At 37.6% G+C, this 21,930-nt stretch overlaps 1 protein-coding gene across 3 annotated transcripts in view; it reads right to left on the reverse strand.

The window, feature by feature from the left end:
• The window catches only part of SPIN1 (spindlin 1), a 59,493-nt gene continuing 37,563 nt past the window's right edge, over positions 1 to 21,930 (reverse strand). For all 3 annotated transcript variants that reach the window (XM_054282646.1, XM_054282637.1, XM_054282655.1), the window contains exons 2-6: positions 21,262 to 21,488; positions 11,347 to 11,395; positions 5,904 to 6,157; positions 4,746 to 4,979; positions 1 to 1,541 (exon numbers count right to left, since the gene is read on the reverse strand). In XM_054282646.1, coding sequence (XP_054138621.1) covers positions 1,342 to 1,541; positions 4,746 to 4,979; positions 5,904 to 6,157; positions 11,347 to 11,395; positions 21,262 to 21,313 — 789 coding nt within the window. In that variant the 5' untranslated portion in view covers positions 21,314 to 21,488 and the 3' untranslated portion in view covers positions 1 to 1,341. The remainder of the gene's footprint in view (positions 1,542 to 4,745; positions 4,980 to 5,903; positions 6,158 to 11,346; positions 11,396 to 21,261; positions 21,489 to 21,930) is intronic.

Genomic DNA, 21,930 nt, shown 5'->3' on the forward strand with positions numbered 1-21,930 from the left:
ATGACTGAACCACTGAGACTGCCTTATAGCTTCCATTAGATAGTACACCACTGGCATGCAGAACTCTAGTGTTCATAGAATGAAATTAATGTTAACAGCATACCTCAAAGCAAGTACAATGTACACCACAAAAGGCAACAACAGGTTTAAATTGTAGATTTTTCCAGACACTCCTTAAGTGGAAAAGCCAGAAAATGAATAAACCGGGAAGATGCCTTCTTGAACCAAAATTATTAAAAGCAAACCAAACAAAGGAATGCAACAGACTGAGCAGAAGGCAACAAATGCTTCTCCTTCTCTAAAATTGCATCTTCACTGTAAAAGGACATCCCCTCCCACTCCCCTGGTGTAAGATTGTATTTATCATGTAAAATATTAACTACTGTTAGGCTTCTAAGTCCACACACAAACATTCAGGTTGCTAGGTTTTGATTTTAAATGAGAGACTACTGATGCCAATGCGTAGTCTAAAGTCTTCTGAAATAGCATATATACTGTTAGAGTTGTGGCACCAAGCACTTGGGTTTTGCTAAGAAGTGTGTATAACAAAGAAAGAAGTACAACATTTAGGATTGAAGGCAGCCTTGTTGCATGTATTTTACTGGTTCCTACAACTTGTAAATATGGGCCATTAACCTGCATATTCTAATTAAGTGGTTATACAGATTAAATGTAATTTTATAGCTTAAAGCCTTTTCACTGAAAGGTGCGTAATCCAACACTTGATATCCTACTGCCCTGTGACTAGTAAAAAATGCACAAGCATTTCCACACACTGCAAGTTCTTAAAAAGCTAAATTTGAAATAAAGTGTAGAAACACAGCAGATTGATGTTACTTGGGTTAGGCACTCCTTGATACTGCACCAACTGTTTAAACCTTTCAGAAAAGTCACCTCTGTCCCAACCCTGAAGACAAGGACTGCCAGTATCCAAGAAATTAAATTTAATGTTACAAAAGAAGGCGTATCAAAATATCAAACTACACTTGCATGTGGCAGTTGAACAAGTGAGTGCAAGATTGAAGAAAAAGTCAAAATCTATGAAAAAATTTAGATTAATGATTACAACACTAGATCAACTTTACACAGCTTGAATTTGCAGCTGTTCTTTGCTTTTAACTCCCTCCTGCCCAAACATACTGACTTCCTTCAAGAAAAGGAGTTCTTTTACACAAAATGTGTCATGTTTGTATTACTCAGAACAAAACAGTTTTGCTGGCAGAGATTGTGGGTTCGCAGGGACATTTAAGCTTTCGTTAAACTGGAAAGCAGTCAAGTCTTTGTGTCTACAAATTTTACATTTAATAGTTCCACAAATTTGGCAAAAGTTCATGATGATGTCTAGGATGTCTTCACCAAATCGTAGACATAAATATGGAAATCATCATCAAACTTGATGAAATAGACAGATGGTTTGGCTTCAACTTGATGAATGACCATGCCAGTCCTTTTCGAGCCATCTTCTTTGGCATATTCCACTTGTTTGCCTACCAGGCTGTCCACAACTTCACCTGGTTCCCGTTCTGCAGGAGGTGAATCATCTGTAACATAAACCCAGCATGCTTTAGTAGACATTTTAATAAAATTTTGCACTATGAAAGAAAACTGCACAGTCATCTTTAAAACTCATACAAAACAATTAGAATTTGTAAACAGATTACTTAATTTCATTCAGACAAGCATTTAACAATTGCCATGCTTGTAGAAAGTAGTTGCAGAAAAAGTCTTCAAGCAATGCTGTCTTCAGTGTTATTAAGACAAAAATAGCACTTTGATAAGAGAAGTAAAACTTTGACAGGAGGGTGTATGCACAAGTTGTAGAAAATGGCTGTAGATAGCTGAATTTCTGCTGAATGAGCAGAAAAAGGCACTGGATCTACTTAGCAGAAAGGTACCCTAACTTAACTTCCCTCTTCCCACACACATTATTCAAAGGTTCAATGCGTGCATTTAACTACAACAGAAGCATCTCTTCTGAAATGGTAGTAGGTGTCAACTCCTTATTAAAAGGGACTTTTGACTCCCTATTTGAGTAATTTTGGTTAAGTCTGACTGTATTATTTTCCTCTGTGGCAAAACCTAACCGGACAATCCCTATGCTAAATCTGGATTATGAAAGGTGTGATTTGTAGCATGCCAAGTGATTGGATACAAGCCAATTACGGAACTTGATAAAGGGTAAAAAGTACTGTGTGGAGAACTGAAAGCTAACCACATCTTCTTTCTCAACTCCTCTTCTTTGATTCCTAATTCAGATAAACTTGTAGTTTGTATTCTACAGGAAAACTTTCTAAAGCAGTTGCAATATCTGATGTGGCTTTTATTCTGGAAATCATAAGCTTTTAAATTAATAATTTAGTTACAAGTTTGTATTAAGAATCCCTTACAGATTCTACCAATTTTATTTTGAGTTTTGAGAGCTGTGAAAAAACTCTTAAAGGAGAAAAAAAAAACCAACAGGGAATGAATAGACTGGCTTGCATTTGCACTTTGAAAGACTTGCAAACAGAAGGTTTTTGTTTTTCACTTCCTCTATAAATGCATTGTCACGCATAGTTATTACCCTCTTAGTATGAGTTTTATATTTCTTGGCAAAGATGCAAGTTCAACTCCTACATTTTCACTTAGAAGTGTAGGCCAAGTTTTAGTATCAGATCCAGCACTATATTTTCCCCTCACAAAAAGAAAAAAGTTTAAAACAAATTACCTATTATTTGGTCTCCTCACATTTGCAGAACCTATATTTGATAAGGGACAGTACCCTAGGAATTTTATTTATAACATTATGGCAAGTTCCACCAAATTTATAGAAGTATTTGTAGATATTCTAAAATCTGATTTTGAATAATACTACTCCAAAATACTAACATCCAATTGTTGAGTCAAGGACATGATTCAAACTATCTGGAAAGCACTCACATTCAGGAAAGGAAGCAAATACTTAGAAGTGTTTAGAAAATCAGTAAGCAATAATCTTTTGGCAAGCACAGAGGGTAAAGTGCACTAAAACCAATTAAGATTCAAATGGAAAGAAAGCATTTAAGCTTTCCCTACTCCGAAGGTGGAAGAAAGCAAAGCAGACTTAAAATACATTCCTAGTCCGTTTTGATGGTTAATACAAAGAACAAGTTATTTTAACATTCAAATCTGGAAGAGCTTGCTTTATTTCTTTAAGAAGAGGAAGACCACTTTTTCCCATTAACATTTGTGGTTCCTTCTTTAAAGCATCAGAGATGTTGCTTTTTGCTAGGGCCAGAGGAGATGGCAATCTAAACACAGATCATTAACACAGAGATTATGCAAATAAGTGCCACTTTTTTATTCTGCCAGTAGATCATTACCAGTGGTGCATCTGAAAGAAGATGATCTCAAACTCAACAAATCACTAATTGGATAACTGCAGTGGTTGGCTACATAGTGCTTTGCATATGTATTAGTTACAATAATTTTCTTTAAATCCCAGATGGCTTTTGTCAGAAAGGGCTTTGTTACACAGGAGAAGTAAACCCAAAGTATTCTTTCTAATCTCTCTCTAGAATAATATTGATTCTGTGAAAAGCCTCCTAAACCAATAGAAGTTCTGAATAAGACTACTTCATCCAAAATGACAGGAAAGATACTAAGGGGAAATCTTTTCTTATTAGCGTTACAATATGTGAGAGAAAATCAATTTCAAAAAATAAGTACTTCTTTCCCACAAGCAACTACTCAAGAAGTTTTTCACGCTGAAGACACATAGCTAGTGAAATTGTTCTTACTATATCAGTCTGACCCCAAATATTCATTCCCACAAGAACTGCTTCAGAGACACAAATAAGAGCCAACTCCACACAATATGATACTTCTATAAGAAAACAGCAGTGGAAGATTTCTGGCTTGTAAATTTCCACTAAAAAACCAAAATGTAAAGTCTTTCACGGTAGAACACACATATTTTCAGCAGAATTAGGATTAATTATGAAAAGGTATTACCCTGCATATGTCACTGCTATGAAAAGGTAAATATTTCAGCAGTTAATACAGATGTTCTTTCTTGTACTACCACATTTGTTAGCTGTGATACTTTGAAAAAAATTAAATGGAATATCAAATATGATGGTTGTTTGTCAGCTGTCTTGACCATACATAAACCACAGCTAAATGTTTAACACAAAAAGCTGTCAAAAGAAAACAGTAACTTTTTGCCATCGGCAGTCTATATACAACCACGAACAGGGACGGGACACCCAAAATCAGTGCCGTGAGCTGTTTATTTCAAACATCGGCCTCAGTACATTGTTAGGACAATGGAGACAACAGATGTGAACAGCTCGCTGATTCAAATGGAATGCTAAGGAAATGTAACGTTACAGCATAGCACAAAGCCATCTCAGTCCTGGTTTCAGCCAATCACACACAGAGCAACAACATATTGACAATAATTTTATCCAATCATATGAAACACACGTAACTGTAGTTAACAGAATAGAGACTTCTTCTCTAACACAGTGGCTCATTTATGAGAGACAAAGCACAGAGACTCATTCATATTAACCTTCTAAAGATATACATTAGATAAACTTGTTGCAACCTAAAAGGGCAAATCACAAAGGTTTATTGTTCTATTTCTCATGTCTGTGCTACAGCTTAGAAAACTTTCTGCTGCATTAGCAATGTTCACAAATCTGCTGTATGAGGCCTGTCTTTTTTACCATTTCCTCAAAACCCTCTAATTTTATGGATCCCAACATTAGTGGCCTACTTACTTGAATCAGGCATAATGCGAAGGTCACCTTCTTTATAATCATCTAAGAGCTGGTACATGTACAAGACGGGATCTTTCTCGTAGGTAATATAAAACCATGTGTTCATAATAGGAGCTCGAGCCAAAACCATCCCCCTCCATTCATCTTTTGAGCCATCCTCTGTCTCAAACATATGTTCCACGGCTTTACCAATCATTGTGTCTGCCAGGTGGGCATCACTAATTCGAGACGAAGCTGAAACGACAGCATTTCAGAAATTCATTCAAAATGTGTCTTTGTAAAAATAATCTTTATGCTGATTAATGCACAAATCTTATTGGCAGTTAGTAAATTCATACACAAAACAAATAGTGTCCATTCCAGAGAGTTTAGTGCTGCAGAACTAAGAACTTCAGAATGTTGTTAAAATAATTATGAATTATTGTACTCCCTGTGATTGAACAATCACAATGTAAGCTAGCAGGAGATCAATCAAGCAGCAAAGACTCTGTACTTTAACTAGACACTGGGCAGGGAGAGGCAGAAACAAAAGGCCTATCTCAGGGCAGTTGTATGATGGTATTAATTCAACTTTTGGGGATGGTTCCTCATAACGCCACCCTACAGATTGTAACCAATTCCTTTGCAGTTAGAAGAGGCAAGAGCTTTTTCTATTTACAAACTAGTGTTTACTTGGTGGATTGAAAAACCTGCAGTTTAACAATCCAAGTGCTAATTCTGTAAAACAAAAAGCATTATTACTCATCAGGTTAATTCACTTAGAAAATGTCTTCCAGCCATTATTGTAGTACATGGTGGTTGTACAAGAAAAAATGTAACCTTATTACTGTTAGACACACAAAATAGACAACATGGTCCAGATGGCTTAGAGTTGAAATATTTAACATAAATATCAATGTCAATCTGAAAACTACAGAACGTACTGCACACTACTTTAAAGACAGAAGACAGCAACTGCACTCACTAGCATCATCAAAATTTGTTGGAATAGAAAAAAAATCAAAGCATTTCGATTACCTGCCATGAGACAAAAGTGAAATTGAGCAGTAACATTTAAGTGGTCATGGGTTATCTGGGGGAAGTCTGCAGGGAAAACATTTGGTGATAAATGTCAGCCAATATGTATATCTATTTAGGAGAAAAAACCCAAATACTTACCAACTCTGTCTGGAAGAACTTCAAGTGCTGAAACTCTTTCATCTTTGTGAAGTTCTAGTCCATACACACAATCAAATCCATCATACTTTATGAGATAGAGTGAGGGATTTACAGGAACCTGATCAAGAACTGTGCCCTTCCATTGTGTTACAGGTCCACTTCCTTCTTTCCATCCGTGCTGTATCCTGCAGCCTACAATGTTTCTTCGTGGCTGAGAAATAGGTTTGCTTGGTCCCACATTGTTTCTATGTTTTCTGTACACAGATACAAACATTAATATTAAACAGGTACATACATAATCTGCCTCAGAAAATAACCGTATGCTTTTACAAGACAATATATTTTATAGCTTAGCATACCTTATTCAAATTAGGTCATAAAGCTATTAAAATTTAATTGGAAAAAAGAAAAACATACTTAGAAGTAGAGACACATTTTTGCATGCATACAGCATGTCTTATACAAAGTTCAGTTTCCTAGCAGTAAATTCTAAATGTAGTTTGCTTAAGCCAAAATAACAAATTCTATCCCTTGCTACACTGAATGTCAAAAGTGAAACTCACCTGATCAAATCTCAAAACACAAGGTTACCTGGCAGTACTACAACTTTACTACCTTGTTACTCTCTGCAGAACAGTAAACAACTCCTTCCCAGAAGGAAGAAGTCAGTGCAAGCATTATGTGGCTGACTGAAATTCTTTCCAAGTGTTTGTTTTTCCCTAAAACAGACCTATTTTCACCTGAAGAAAATTTTGGCTCCTTCATTTACAGGTAATTTTGATTTCAAGTAGTTTTAAAGACACATGACAGCAACAACACTTCCATATTTAATATGGAAAATTAAAAACCGCATGTAATGTAAATGGCCAGAGAAGGGATACTCCTTTATGTGGAAAACAGATCAAGTAACTTTTTTGTCCTTCTGATATTATCATGGAATTGGCATGAAAATTCCCTCTGGTAAGTAACAGCTGCTATTCTGATGAACTGTAATGTAAGCTATTTGACAGTTCCAAATCACTGACAGTGGTATACAAGTTTTGTTTCATCCAGCTATTAAAAACACAATTTTGAACACAAATGGAAGAAACTAAGGGGGATTATGACAATATACAAAGTTCTCCTGGATATCAACTAGTTGTAAAACAAATTTTTGAGCTACTACTTGTAGCACACATCATTTCAATGGCAGTAATATGTGCACACAACTAGCTTAAAAGTAACATCTAAAAGATGAGTTGCAGAAGGCAATATTGTTCCTTAGATTAGAGATAGTGAGCAAAGAAAAAAAGTCTCCAGATATGATTAATGCTCTCACAGAAGTCCCTAGATGATCCAAAAAACACAGATAACAATCATACCACTGAAATCCTGGAAGCAGTATTTCAGAATAATACACTCACAAAATGATATTGTGGAATGTTTAACACTGTATCATAACTGTAATCATAACTATTAAAAAGAAGATACACAATTAACTTCTGTACTTGTCCCACCTCCAGATTTTAATTCATCATGAAGATCTTAGCAAGGATATTTTCAAATTTCACTTTTGTTATCATTTGAGGTTTCCAAAGATCAGGCTGCAGTTTTGCATTCCTAACCTTGATAGCACATATAATTGGAACAGGTTTGAGTTCCTATAAAGAAAAACTATCCCACAAAGCTGGATCTAATTTTACGCAAAAACTAGAATGTACTTTCAGATTCTAGCTCTACTCAGGTATATATATGTGTTTCTAATTGTAACAAGCGTCAGTAATAGCTTACTATTACAGAATAAGTTCAGAGATCAGGTTCTCAGCACAAAATTGAGGTTGTTTTCGATTCGATTCATTTAATTAGTGCTAATGGAACATTGGTTCTTTCAGAAGGGAATAAAAACTACTAGAAATAAAAAAAGTTTAAACTGACATTGCTTTGTCTAGTTTAAGCAGTTTATGTTGCTCATCATTTCATCTTTCAAAAAAATTATAATGCTATAGATATTCAACCTCAGTCAACTTTCACTTTCTGCCTACAAAGCATAATATTTATTTGGAACAATACGGTAGAAAACTTTACACTCACTCTAAAAAAAGATGAAGAAGATAACATAACTGAGTTCAAACAGGTTTAAAATGCCTCACAGAGCAAAGATTTTTAGGAATTTAATTACAAATCAAGTACCCACTACATGTACTTGCAGTTCAAATTTTTGTTTGAAGGTTGCATAATTGAACAGCTGCTCACTTCTCATTTGAAGTGGTTAATACTATAACAAATTAGATACTCAAACTAGTAAATTATCAAGGAAAACCTACTTCTTGTATCTGAACATGGTAAGAAAGCAAGCAAAAGGTTCTAACTATTAGGAAGTAAGTTATGAATGTACTTCCATGTAAGACAACCAAGCAACCAAATCTCCTTCCCTCAACAGTGTGCCATTTTTGTAATAGTTACTCAGATAACCTTCTATGATGTTCTATCCAGAAGGTCCAACACAATTTCTCCTTCTCTTTCACTAAAACAGTATTTAAAATTTCCACAGACATTTGCTCTTGAATATTTGAAAACAATTAGACATGTAAGAAATGAAGCCAGGATAAACAGATAATAGCAAGTCCTGGAAGTAGTTCTTGACACATCAGACACATCATCATTGTAAACGGCCCTTCGACTCCCAAAAGTTTCTGATCCTCTTCTTTATCTCGCCGGCTGTATGCTGTTAAATAAAAACCTAATGCGAAAAAGTTTCATTATCAGAACCAGATACTTTGGAAATGTTCTAAAGACTACACAGTCAGAAGGAAATCTGCCCAGATGTTAAAGCTGTGTTTATATGGTCCTTACACAAACTTTAATTTGGCTACTGCTATCTGGGAAACCAACATATTTCACAAATGCAGAGGACTGCTAGCAGAAAAATCAGCTATTACCAGAGAGTTGTGCTTAAAACACAAACTAGCATTTATAAAAATAGGAATGGCAATGCCCAGTAACCTACAAAGTTACTCATTTAAGTTTTGTTGTTGATTGTTTTTTATCCTTATCATGTCATCTCAGAAAAACACCAAAAGGAAAAAAAACCCAGAAGGATGAAAGAAAATGACATCTCTCAGATATGCAAAACATACACAACTGTGAAAAACTGGAATGAAAATGATAAAACATTATAGAAGCAGTACAGTAGCAGTGGTCAGTATGGTACAAAACAAAAGTTATTGAAAACAGGATAAAAAACTTAATACAACTGTGATCTAATTAAGGTCTATCACTAATAACATAATGGTGATCTGAGAATTGTTATTAACTACTTTTTAGAACATTCAGACTATGAGGTATGTTAATTAATACAGAAGTTTTCAAGTATATTCTGTACTCCTTCAAAAATAAAAAAAATCATTAAGTTGTGAATTTCAGCTCTGGATGCTGCAGAAGCCAAGAGCACGTTATATTAAAGTGGTATCAAAATTTCAAAATGTTTAAGTCCACTTGTAATAAATTGCAATTATAACCTACACCTCCAAGTCTCTGAATTGCTAACTACAAGAAATCTGGAGAGCCTATGAAGAAAGGATTGCTTCATACCTGTGCTAGATTTGCACTATCCTTATACACTAAGCGCGGAAAGAATGACATTTTTGAATTTATTGATTGATCTGATCCCAGTGAGGTCAGCTTCATATTGGCAGAGATCACCACTACTCAAGACAGAGTGCTTGGAAGAACTGCCCTAAAACCACGGGAATCATCTCCAGAAGACTCAATGGTTGTGGGCCCCTCTTTCCTTTAAAGAAAAGGGTATTGTCTGACAAATAGTTAACTGCTGTTTAAAGAGTTCAGAAGGCTCATCCACACTGCTCATTCTATCACAGCCTCACTTACTTAGTCATGCCTTGCTCCTTCCTCTGCCACAAACCTTCTAAAACAAACCTTTAAAATCTCAATGGCCTTTGAGTACTAGTAGGCTTCTTTTTCTTTTTCCTTACATGAGGACATAACTATATAAATAGCTAAATCAGTGACAAAGTATATTACTAACTCACAGTTGATCATGTTGGCTCAGAGTAGTGTCAGCATACAGTATTACATCATATTCATATCCTACTCATTTATGGTAAACTGTAAACAATGTTCCACTACTACACCTCATTTGCAGGCAGCACGCAAGAAGTCACCTTGGCTTGGTACAAAAAAACCTTAACTAAGTAATAAAAAACTGAACTAGGCTAAATTAACATAAAACTGAGCTGGATGCTTAATTAAATACCTCAAAATTATGTCACTTAAGATCAAAACTTCTTACGTCCCACAAAAGCTTTTACGCTAATAAGTTTACAGCCTATTTAGTTATTTAAATAAGTGTATATTAACACAACAATAAAGACAAATCTAGCCACCCTCAAGTACAAAAGGCAACCCACCTCTGATAGTCTTCCCATCATACACTCCTTTCTCTGAGCGGTTGAAAGAGAACAAGAGAAATTAAAGTTTAACCAACTCTACCTGCCCCTAGACAAAAAAATGTTTCTCTTTGCCTTCTATGAAGATAGACAAGAATGGATAATGATGAGCTGGTGGAAGGCATCAGAGTAGTTTAACATCAAGTGTTGTCTCAGGGAAACAGTTAACACTGTTAATAGTGATTAACTAGATTAATTGTGGAAAATACACCTGCCAAACAAATTGCCTGTGATTGATACACACTACATGACTTTACACTTACAAACAGCTGGTAACATTTCAAGTTTCCCACTTACCCAACTTAGATTTCTCTCACCAGATACAGCCAGATATGGTATCTTGCTGCATGACACTAAGACCAATTATATCCAGAAGGTTACCTCTACTTTCACACAGCTACTCACCAGTGTTCAGCTGCCACTATATAAGATGTTGAAGATGGAAAAATACATGCCATGAAAAGGTAGCAAAAGCAGGTATCCTTCCTTCACATACTAACAGCAACTTCCTTACAGAAGTATTTCAGTACATTCTTTATTTTTAAAAAATGAAAAATTTTTTCCAACACTATAGTTACAATGCTATCTATGATTAGATATATCTGAGATTCCTTCCCAACTGGGTTCTTAGTAAGGATGATTTGCAGGTTTTTTTGATCTGGTGACTGCATGAACTCTGTGCCAGAGAACAAACATCCTACAGTAGACATGGCTAAGCTAGGCCTGAAAATCCTTCTCTACAGATTCCAGAAGAATTTCGAAATTGTATAAAAAAAAATATTATATTAACAGTCAAAACAACATTTAAAACTTTATCTGTGGGGCTTTCTTTACCCTACTACCCTCCTGAAAGGATTAAAAGTCTGACTCTACACACATACACAGACTGAATATTATTCCACAGTTTTCAAAAACAGAGTGGAACAATCAGGTATATTTCTAGAACAGTACTTTCAGTTACTGAGAGCTATTCTTTAGTAAATATATCAACAACTTACTTGTGGGATGTTCTTTTCTTCATCATGCTGGCAGACACTCCTGCATGACCTACAATATAAAAGATGTTGGAATTACTGAAAAACAATTTAAGAACTTACATAAAAGCCATCATATTGAATGTCAAAATGTAAAGAATCCAAACACTTCATGTTATGACTGATCAGTGAAAAGGCTCTAGAGAGGAAAAGGCTCTAAAGAGGTAGACATTGGCTATTTGCACATGAAGCTGGGGTGGACTGAACTTGGCTGGATGCCTGGTACCCACCAAAGCTGCTCTATCTCTTCTCTCAGCTGGACAAGGGAGAGAAAATACAACCAAATGTTCCTGGGTCAAGAGAGGGTCAGAGAGGCATCACTCAACATTTACCATCAGAGGCAAACCAGGCTTGACTTGGGGAATATCAATTTATTATCAAGCAAGTCAGAGTAAGACAATAAGAAATAAAGCTAAATCTTAAAAATACCTTCCTTGCAGCTCTCCCTTCTTCCTGGGCCTAACTTCACTCCCAATTTTTTTCTACCTCCTTTCTCCCAGGCAGCACAAGTGGACAGGGAACAAAGGTGCAGTCAGTTAATCACAAGTTGCCTCTGCTGCTTCTTTCTTTCTCCTCAGTGTTAGGGTTAGTTCTCCCTCCTCAGGGGAAGGACTCATCTTACTTTTTCCCCACTGAAGTGTGGGGCCCCTCCTACAGGAGACAGTCCTCCAAACTTCTCCAATGTGAATCCATCTCAGGGGCTACAGTTCTTGGCAAACAGCTCCAGCATGGATCTCTTCCACAGTGTGCCATCCTTCTGGAACAGGCTGCTCTACAGTGAGCCCCCCACAGGGTCACAAGACCTGCTTCAGCATGGGCTTTTCTCTGATGGGGCCACAGGTTCAGCCAGGAAACCTGTCCCAGTGCAGACTTCCTGCAGGCTCAGACTCCTTCATCCACACACCCCAGTGCAGGGTCCTCCACGCAATGCAGGGGCACAGCTGCTTCACCATGATTTTCACCACTGTCTGCACTGGACCCTCTGCTCCAGGGCCTGAAGCACCTCCTCCCTCACCTTCCGCAGTGACCTTGGAGTCTGCAGGGCTGCTGTGCTTACACAGTTTCACTCCTCTCCTGCAACTGCTATGGGGCAGAATCTTTCCCCTGTTCTTCAATACAATGCCCAGTGGCACTACCACCATCACTGACAGGCTCAGCTTTGGCCAGTGGCAGATCCATCTTGGAGCAGGCTGGCACTGGCTCTCTTGGACACAGGAGAAGCTTCTACCTACTTCTCACAGAAGTCACCCTTGCACTCCCCTGGCACCTTGCCATGCGAACCCAACACAGAAGCTCAGTGATGAATGTTAACGAGTGACAGCAACTATTAAAATGGAAGTTGAACTAAACACAACCGAGACAGTAGTTGCAATGGTCAATCAGCAACAATAGTGAATCACCAGGCTGTTTTAAGCTTCCATCCTTGAGTTAGTAAAAGGAGATGCCAATATACACCATCCTGAGTTAGCAAGATCAGCACTACCTGTGCCTAACAGAGCACATAAAAAACTTAAAAATAAATAAATTTTTACTAAAAGAAGAGCACTGCACTAAACCCAGCGATAACTTGGGATGAATCTGAAAAATGGAAAGCTTTTAATAAGATGAAATGAGGAAAGCGGAAATCAGGCTTCTGCTGGAAGAGAGCAGCCATGAAGAATTCACCAGAGGAAATACGCAAGACCAAAATGACAGAAAAACACGTTCAAAAGAACACTGTACATAAAAGGTAATGCGTACAGGTAGAAAAATCAAAATTAGTTATTGGAATGAAAACTGCAGGCTCAGATCACAGTCAGAGGTCACCTGTACAGGGATCATTTACTGGGGTTGACTGAAACAGCCCCTGTTAAAGTGATGCCTGATGGTGACCACATGGCCAGAAGATAACTGACCTTGATTCTGATTCTCCTTGTCTTCCTCACTATACAGCCTCTGAACAGTATGGAGTTAAAATTTCTTCACAGGACCTTGTTTTGGACTGTTTTGGATTTTTTCCTTCTTGGTTGCCATATCTAAAACAATCTGGTCACAGTGCTGGATTGAACCATGTATAACTCTAACAGCTTGTGTTTATGTACAAACATGCCTAGAATTTTAACTAGGAATGCTTGAATTAACATTTGCAGAGAAGTGCTTTAATTTCTCTATAGGCTTAAACAAACCAATTCTTTCAAATTTACACTATGTTCATGTTCCAAGCATATCTATAACTACATACATATTGAAGAGAATCATACAGGAGTCAAGCAGTGACAGTACCAATAGTCTTTGAAGTCTTCATAAGTATTTTACTATTTTAATTTTTGTAGGCAAAATTTAAGAGGGCATACACAAAGTTACAGAAATGGCAGAACTAATATAATTAATTATAATTAAAATAATCTTATGTTTAGTATATTCAAGTTTTCATCAGATAGTCAAGAATCTGCATTTCCAACAGTAATGATATCTGAAGTGTTTGTAATTTTTAAAAATTAGACCTTGTCTTTCAATTACTGCAGTAAAGATCCTTCTTGCAATTTCTGACTGTTACAAAACCAAACAATTAAATTGAGTAAGAACTTAGCTGGGAAGACCAAAAAAAAAATCACAAAAAGTATGATTAGAAACCCATAAGACTTTAGGACTTTATAACAACCTGTAAAAAAACTTTCTAAGCATAATTTCCGTTACCTCTCTGTATATGAGGCTGTATTCTATGATATGTAATATAATTTAAAAAAAATTATTAAAAATATGGTGATGTTTTATTTTAAAAGAAGTAATTTCGTCAAATCCAAGAACTGTTCTTACAAAATAGAGAAACTGCATCAACAGAAGATGAACATATGTACTTAACATTTTACATTTCCAGCTAATGAGGGAAAAGTAAGATTTTGGCTAAAGTAGCTCAAGTAAAAACACAGCAAAACAACAGAATGGTGCAGCACAAAAATTTGCCTTATGTCCACCTCTCAAGGACTCTGTAACCTGTGAGAAGGGAGATATGAAGAATTTATCTTTCAAAGTCAAGAACTGAAGCACTAGATTGACACAGAAGGAAGATTTACTCCAACATTTGCAGTAAGTACAGAAGAGAAGTTATGCCGACCTCCAGGAATGGGATTTTGCTGTTTCCTAAGTTTTCACTTGGGATCTTCAAATTTTGCTAAGATTCAACTTGTTCACTGATGTAATGAGCTCTATACCAAAGGCAACACAGACAACTAAGTACTACTCATCATCTTAAGTCAGTCTCTTAAGAGAGCTCCTAGCTTAATACATGAAGTGAAGGCATTTGGATGTTTAATAAATATATCAAGTATTTGAAGATCCTAGGTTAAACACACTCTTGTACTAACCAGAACCTGATTTACCACAATTTGCCCTCTTAATTTGCACAGTCTGAATTCAGATAGGTCTCAGAGAGATGTAAACTCCTTTTAAGGATATATGGGGTTATACTATTGAATTGCTTGGCTACCGTAGTGGGTCTAATGCTGGCCAAATGCCAGTCCACCCACTAGAATTACTTACTCATTTTCTGCTGTGAGATAAGGATTAGAAGGAGAGCAAAGCAGGCTCAAACTTTAAAGGATATAAAGAAAACTTTATTAACAGAATTAAAAGAAAAATAGAAAGAAATCAGAACAAACCTTCAAAATACTTCACCTCCCACCACACCCTCTTTTCCACTGACAACGTAAAGAGACAAAGCCTGGGACTTTCAGTCAGTTTACCACCTCTAAAATAGTCTTTCTTCAGTTCTCTTAGGGAGAAGAGTCTCTCTTGCCATGCCATGGAGACTTTTCCACAAGAAACAGTCCCCTCATGGTTTTAATCTTCACAAATAGCAGCTGCCTGGAAATCTGCAATCATTAAGTCCCTCCCAAGTTTTGGTAGTTTTTTCCATAACTATCACCATAGGTGAGTCATTTCAGCTTACTGGGGTACAATTTTAAGGATGAGTTGTTCTAGTATAGAAATAAAAGTTCTCTTCTTTTATCTCTGGAAACAGAGGTTTTCTTCCATCTTTGGGGAAAGGTTTCTCATCTGTCTCATCTCTCTCTGTTCAAGCTACTTCAACACCTCCTTGCTTCAACACTCATGCCTCTGCTCACTGTGGCTAGAATGCTACATCCCCCAGCGCATTCCATGAGTTACAGGGGGGGAAAAAGCGTCTGATGTATCAATTATATCTTCACCATAGCCATACAAGAGACTTTCAGCCCAAGACTAAGGCATCTCCTCATTCTCCTCCCATCTCCTCCTTTACGGACCTTGGTGTCTCTATATTGTTTTCTCTATGTGTCTTCACCCTTTCCTTCTCTCTCACTTGAGAGAGGATTGATGTCTGCAAGTTCCATCTGTACACTAAAAATGTTAACATCTTGCCCAGGCCTGTGGACAGCTATATGATCTTTGCCAGGCAGTGGCCACTCTGGTTGCATGGCTGTTTTCTGGTCCCTGCTGCATTAAATTCCAGTTGCAGGGGCTGATTTCTGTGTAGGGCTGCAGAGCCATCTCTGTTCTTAGCCACATGATTTTTCTGCAGAACCAGCAGAGTGGCTTGGTGGCTCATGGCTGGAATGGAGCCTGGCTTGGCTCCATCCAAAGCCGAATGGAGCCGGCATGGTCCACTGGCTGTGGTTGGAACTCAGTGGCAGCAGAATCTCAGCCAAGCTGTGCTGCAGGCTGGGCTGGCTGGGCCATGAGGCAGCGCAGGGCCAGACTGGCCTGGCCAGACAACACAGCAGAGTGAGGCGTTGCCTGGCTAGCGTCCAGTTACCTGCTGAAAGGCTAGAAGCAAGAGAGCTTTTCCCAGGATTTGTCCATTTTTAAACACGTTTTCCACAGAGGCATTTTCAGCTCTTTTAAGTGGTTTAACAGGTTGTCAATATTCAAACTAGCCAACTGATTGGTTTTGTCAGGTCCAAAGGAAGCTGCCAAGGTCCTTACAGAGAATCACTTCCATAGCTCATGGATTTTTTTCTTAACTAAAACCTAAACTATGTTAATTCATAACAGCTACACAATTGTAGAAATTGCAACAAGAGTTTCTCTGTCCTCTACAGCAGCTCTGGACATGTGGAGAGGACAGCACAGAATCCTTAGGTTTAACATATTCTAGTCAGAAGGTCAAAATAAGAACTACCTGCCTCCTGAATTCATCTTGGTCCACAAGGATGGAGCAGGTGGATGACATGACCCAGCCATGGGCACTCCCAGCCCAGAGAGCCAAACGTGTCCTGGACTGCATCCAGAGCAGCGTGGGCAGCAGGGCAGGGAGGGGATTCTGCCCCTCTGCTCTGGTAAGACACCAACTGGAACCCTGCATCCAGAGGTCCTAGCACTGAAGAGACCTGCTGGAATCAGGTCACAGGAAGGCCACAAATATCACTGGAGGGCTGGAGCACCTCCTGCATGAAGAAACATGATAGTTGGGATTGTTTGGCCCGGAGAAGAGAAGGCTCTGAAGAGACCTTACTGCAGCCTTCCAGTACGTGAAGGGGGCCTATTAGAAATACATGGACAGACTTTTTAGCAGGACCTGTTGCAACAGGACACAGGGTAACGATTTTAAAAACCGATTTGTACATTGAATGTGGTGAAATACTAGCACAGGTTGCCCAGTTGGTGGTTGCCCCATTCCTGGAAGTGTCCAAGTCTTCACTGCAACTTCAGTAGCCTTGTGTCCATCCATTGGTTCAGAGAGTATAGTGAAGCACTTTATTAAGTGCTAGCAAATTAATTGTGACTTTAAAAGGATTATGAATAAATTTTCTGTCTCTGAAGCATGATTTCAAATTTGGGGCATAGTAATGACTGGGGATATTCTATGAAAAAAAAAATGAGATCTAGTTGAAGATGTTCCCACTAATTGCAGGAGTTGGACAAGATGACCTTTAAAAGGTCCCTTTCATATAAAACTGTTTTATTTTATTATGACTATGAGCACAGAAACATATTTTTTGTAATAGAAATTGACCACAACCTCCAGCTTCCAGACAAAAGCAACAGAATTAAGAATTCAACTGTCATATGGTGTTTTGTAATACTTGTGTTTTCAAAGGCTCATTGATTCAACCCCTTATAATAAACTCTTAAAATTCAACAGCAAAACTAGAAATCATGTTTCTGAACTTTACTCCAGACAAAGATAAAGAAATAGGGTATGACAAGACTAAAAAAATAATTGTTCAGGATGTTGGCTTCAAGGGAAATACACATGTCATTTCAGCTGGGGCTATAGGAGAATAGGACGAAGGATAGGAGAAAGCTACTGGTAATGTTTTGCTATTGTGACATGAGTTGGTACCCTCCATGCAATCCATGAAAATCAGACAGGCTCTCCAGAAAACAGCAACTATATTTTACTTCTCTGAATATCTCCTATGTTTACAACAGGCAGCAAAACCTAGATGTTTTAAAGTTGTGTTCCAGAATCATCAGTGTGAACAGCAGTGTGAACTCTGGAGACTATTTCAGAATTACTTTCATGGACCTAAGAAACACTTCAGTGCACTGATTCACACCTAGTATTGCTCAACCTCAACTTAGAGTTTGAAGAAGGAAGGTCTTTTAATTGAAGTAGGTCAGAAGTACAGACATAAGCCAAATTCTAACTGCACAAAAGATTTCACTGCAATTCTAAGCAATTCACATGCATTATCTCTTTTCTTAGCTAATTAAAACAATACTGAAACTATTTACACTTGATTTACAAGTGAAAAAGCTACAAATGCTCATGTATGATACAATCATCATATGCCCATACATGTGTTAAAAGTTTTCTTTACTAAGAGAGTACTTTTTTGTTTTCAAAACATCCAGTAAAGGCTTTACAATTGTTCCTGACCATCATGCAGTTCAGCAGGAATCTGTATCTCTGGGAGAACACAGCTAAGAAAGACTCCAGAGAACCATGCCTTTCACTTATACAGCATTATACAGGTGATCATTAGATTTAGAAGTGTCAATTGAGTTAACACAGAGTAATCACATCTTACTTTACAGTCAAATATACAGTACATTAATTTTTTTTTAAAAGGCTGTATTTCTCTTATATTTGGGACAGCAGTACACTAATTAGAGAGACAGGGAGGCACACGGTCAAGAGCCCCAGTCTGATTCACGGAAACTACATCATGGAAAGCAATTCTATACTTCGACAAACTCCAAGAGTCTGCAGCCATGTACTCTACTGTTATGTAACAATTAAGTATCTACCTTGCCTTCTTTCCCCCCCTTCAATCCTACCCCTTGCTTCTCAAAAAGGAACTACATACAAAGTATGTTTCCCAGAGAGAGATTTCAAAAGCCTAGATATTATAAATCACAAATAGCTCTTCTTTTACACCTAGTTAACAATCTATAAAACCATTTCCTTCTTAAGCAGACAGACAGGACAGCTGAAAATTGTCTTTGTCAATGATGCTACCAACCTGCAGTGTCACTGACTGACAAGTCTCTACAAAAGGATGAAATCAAAGCCAGTCGAAAAATGCTTTGTTATTGCATCAAGTTTTGCCCTATATGAAAACGTGACACTACCACCGGTTTATCTATAACCTCCAGAACTGTTTTTTGCTACCTACCCATACATGATCCTAAAATCCAACAATTTTATTATTTTAAATTATTAGCATTAATAATATTTTATGTTAATAAAATATTATTAACATAATATTTTATATTATTAAAATATAAAATACATAGGCTATTTCCACTCTTTCACTGTATCTTCTCATTTTAATTTTTTTCCTCCTGATAAAGACTACATTACTGCTTTATTATTCAATCTCAGATGACAGAAATTTTATGGGCAAGACTTAAAATTCTAATTTCTACCTAAGATGTAGCTATTCTGGAACCTTATGTGTGTTTGTAAAGTTTCTTGGAAAGTAGCAACCATCATTAAAAATGCAAGGCAGTAAATAAGATATTTGTATCCATAATGCAGCAAAGCTCAACAAATCTGATTAAAAAGTTACTTCTTTAAGTAGAACTTTTTTCCTTTTTTTACAGCTGTTCTAGGTAATCTCAGAGATTCTCTGAAGTTTACCTAGTTCAGCCCTATGATGGGGGAAGGCACTTTTCACTAGATCAAGTTGCTTAATATCACTTTGAACATAACCTTAAATATTTCCAACGAGGAGTCACTCACATTTGGGTAACCTGTTCCTGTATTTCACCACACATACTCATTGTAAAAAATTTCTTCTGTATACTCAAACCTAACTGTACTCTCTGCTTAAAACAATTACCCCATATACTGCCACCGAAGGCTTTGGCAAATAGCCTTTTTCTGTCCTCTTTGTAAGTACCATTTAAAAACTAAAAGGTTGCACTTCCTGGAGCCTCCTCTTTTCCTGGGTGAACAACTGCAACTCTCAGCCTTTTCTCATGAGAGGAGCTCCATGGCTTTAGTCACTCATGGCCATCCTTTGGACCTACTATCTTTCAGTCTGAAGCCATTTTCTCTTGTCCTGTCATTACAAGAGCTTGTAAATAGCTCCTCTACAGCTTTCTTTGAAGTCTCCTTCAGGTAACAGCGGGCCATAATTAGGTCACCTTGAGGCCTTCTCTCTCCTGAACAACCACAGCTGAACAACCACAGCTCCTGGAACCTGCCCTTGTGGGACAGGTGCTCCAGCCCTCAGATTATCTTCATGGCCCTCCTTCGGGACTCAATCCAACTGATCCACATCATTCTTACATTAGGAGCCCCAGAGCTGAATGCAGAACTCCAGGTGGTGTCTCATTGGAGTGGACTAGAAAGGCAGTAGCACATCCCTCAACCTGCTAGTCATGCTGCTTTTGATGCAGCCCAGGATGTGAGAGGCCACTGGGGCTGTGAGTGTGTCTGCATGACTGTGACGCTGATGGGAGATGTTGAGCTTCCTATTTGCCAACACCCCCAAATCCTTCTTGTCAAGGCTGTCCTCAGTCCATTCTCTGTCCATGATATATTTGTGCTTGGAATTGCCCCAGCACAAAGGCAGCCCCTGGCATTCGGCTTTGTTGAACATCCCAAGGCATGCAGGGCCCACCTCTCAATCCTGTCCAGGTTCTTCCGGATAGCATTCCTTCCCTCCAGCATGCTGACTGCAACACATAGCTTGGTGTCATCAGCAAACCTGCTGAGAGTGCACCCAATCCCACCATCCCTACCACTGAATAAGATGTTAAACAATGCTGCTCCCAATAGTAACACCCGAGGAGCTCCAGTCATCACTGTCTCCATTTGGTCACTGAACCAAGTGTTTAAGATTTTGCATTGGATCTCTCCTTTGAAACCCCTAGCTCTTACTTGAAAGATAACTGCATTACTATTGGAATCAGTACATGTTTCAAACAAGTGACAGCAAATTTTAACACATTCTCAGGTAAAATAAAAGTTTGAAAGTCTCCAAAGGGTTACTGAGAAATCCTCCAGCATCAGTTCCATGTTTCAATGAATCAAACGTGTATTTGGCGGCACCCAAATCATCTGTTGCATAGGTATTTTAAAAATTAACTGAGCTTTCCCAATTGCACTTGTCAGTTGGTTTTTTGACAGTTTCATAAAAGCTACAATTCACAATGGTTGGTGATAAAAAATTATGTTGCTTTCTCCACACAGGTCACTGATAAATAACTTTTGACACAACACAAATAGGACAGTCAGATCTGTAATGCTGCATTTACATTTAAATATACTAGTTAATTTTTTAGTTTGTCTTTTCAAGCCATGATCTTCTAGAATAAAAGCAAATTTTCTTTTAAAAGAGGAATGCTGACATCTAAAATTATCAACATGTGCAGAAAATCATTCACATATGTAAGAAGTCAGTAAAGTAAGAATGATTTTCATCCATTAAAAGCAAAGAAAACCATTCAGAAAGAACACCTCACCTGCATCAGCTCTGGACCGCTGACCTGGTGATTTTCCAAATGGGGTCTTCATTCATCTGTGTTTAAGTGAGCAGCAAAGCTGCTGGACTAGGGTGAAAATCCAGTTCTTTCCAACTTCCAGGATCTTCTTTTTAGTCTTAGGATGAGACAATCACTTATTAATCCACCATTCAATCAACAACTTGTCCTTCTTCAAATGTAAAAGATGCTCTCTCAATTACTGTACTCTGAAAAATAAAACAGATTAAGTTTATAAGTAGCTTGATTTTGAAACAAAAAATATTCCATCTTAACCAAGCCCCACTTTAATGTTTGTTTTCATATGCAACAGGATATTCCTTCACATTTTATTATTCTGAAAACATTCAGCAACACAGGACATATATGGCTAAACAAATACAAGCGCTGCTACTTTTATCCCCTAATCACAGTGTATTTCTAGGTCACTATGTCAATTACAAAGAGAAAGGAAAGCTTCTTAAAAACCATTGAGCTTAACACAGGGAGGTATGACTACTAACTTAGAGAAACTGTGTTATCTCTACAGGGTTAAAGTACCAATCAAAGTATCTAACTAATCTATTTGGTTAGAAATAATATGCTCCCACTCACATAGCAGAATAACTTTGCCTCACACAAGTTTAAAAAAGACTGGTGAAAAAAATGCAA

This window comes from Melozone crissalis, unplaced genomic scaffold (assembly GCF_028551555.1).
Source record: "Melozone crissalis strain CALT ecotype California unplaced genomic scaffold, PUWL_Pcris_2 ptg000005l_1, whole genome shotgun sequence".
NCBI classification, from domain to species: Eukaryota; Metazoa; Chordata; class Aves; order Passeriformes; family Passerellidae; genus Melozone; species Melozone crissalis.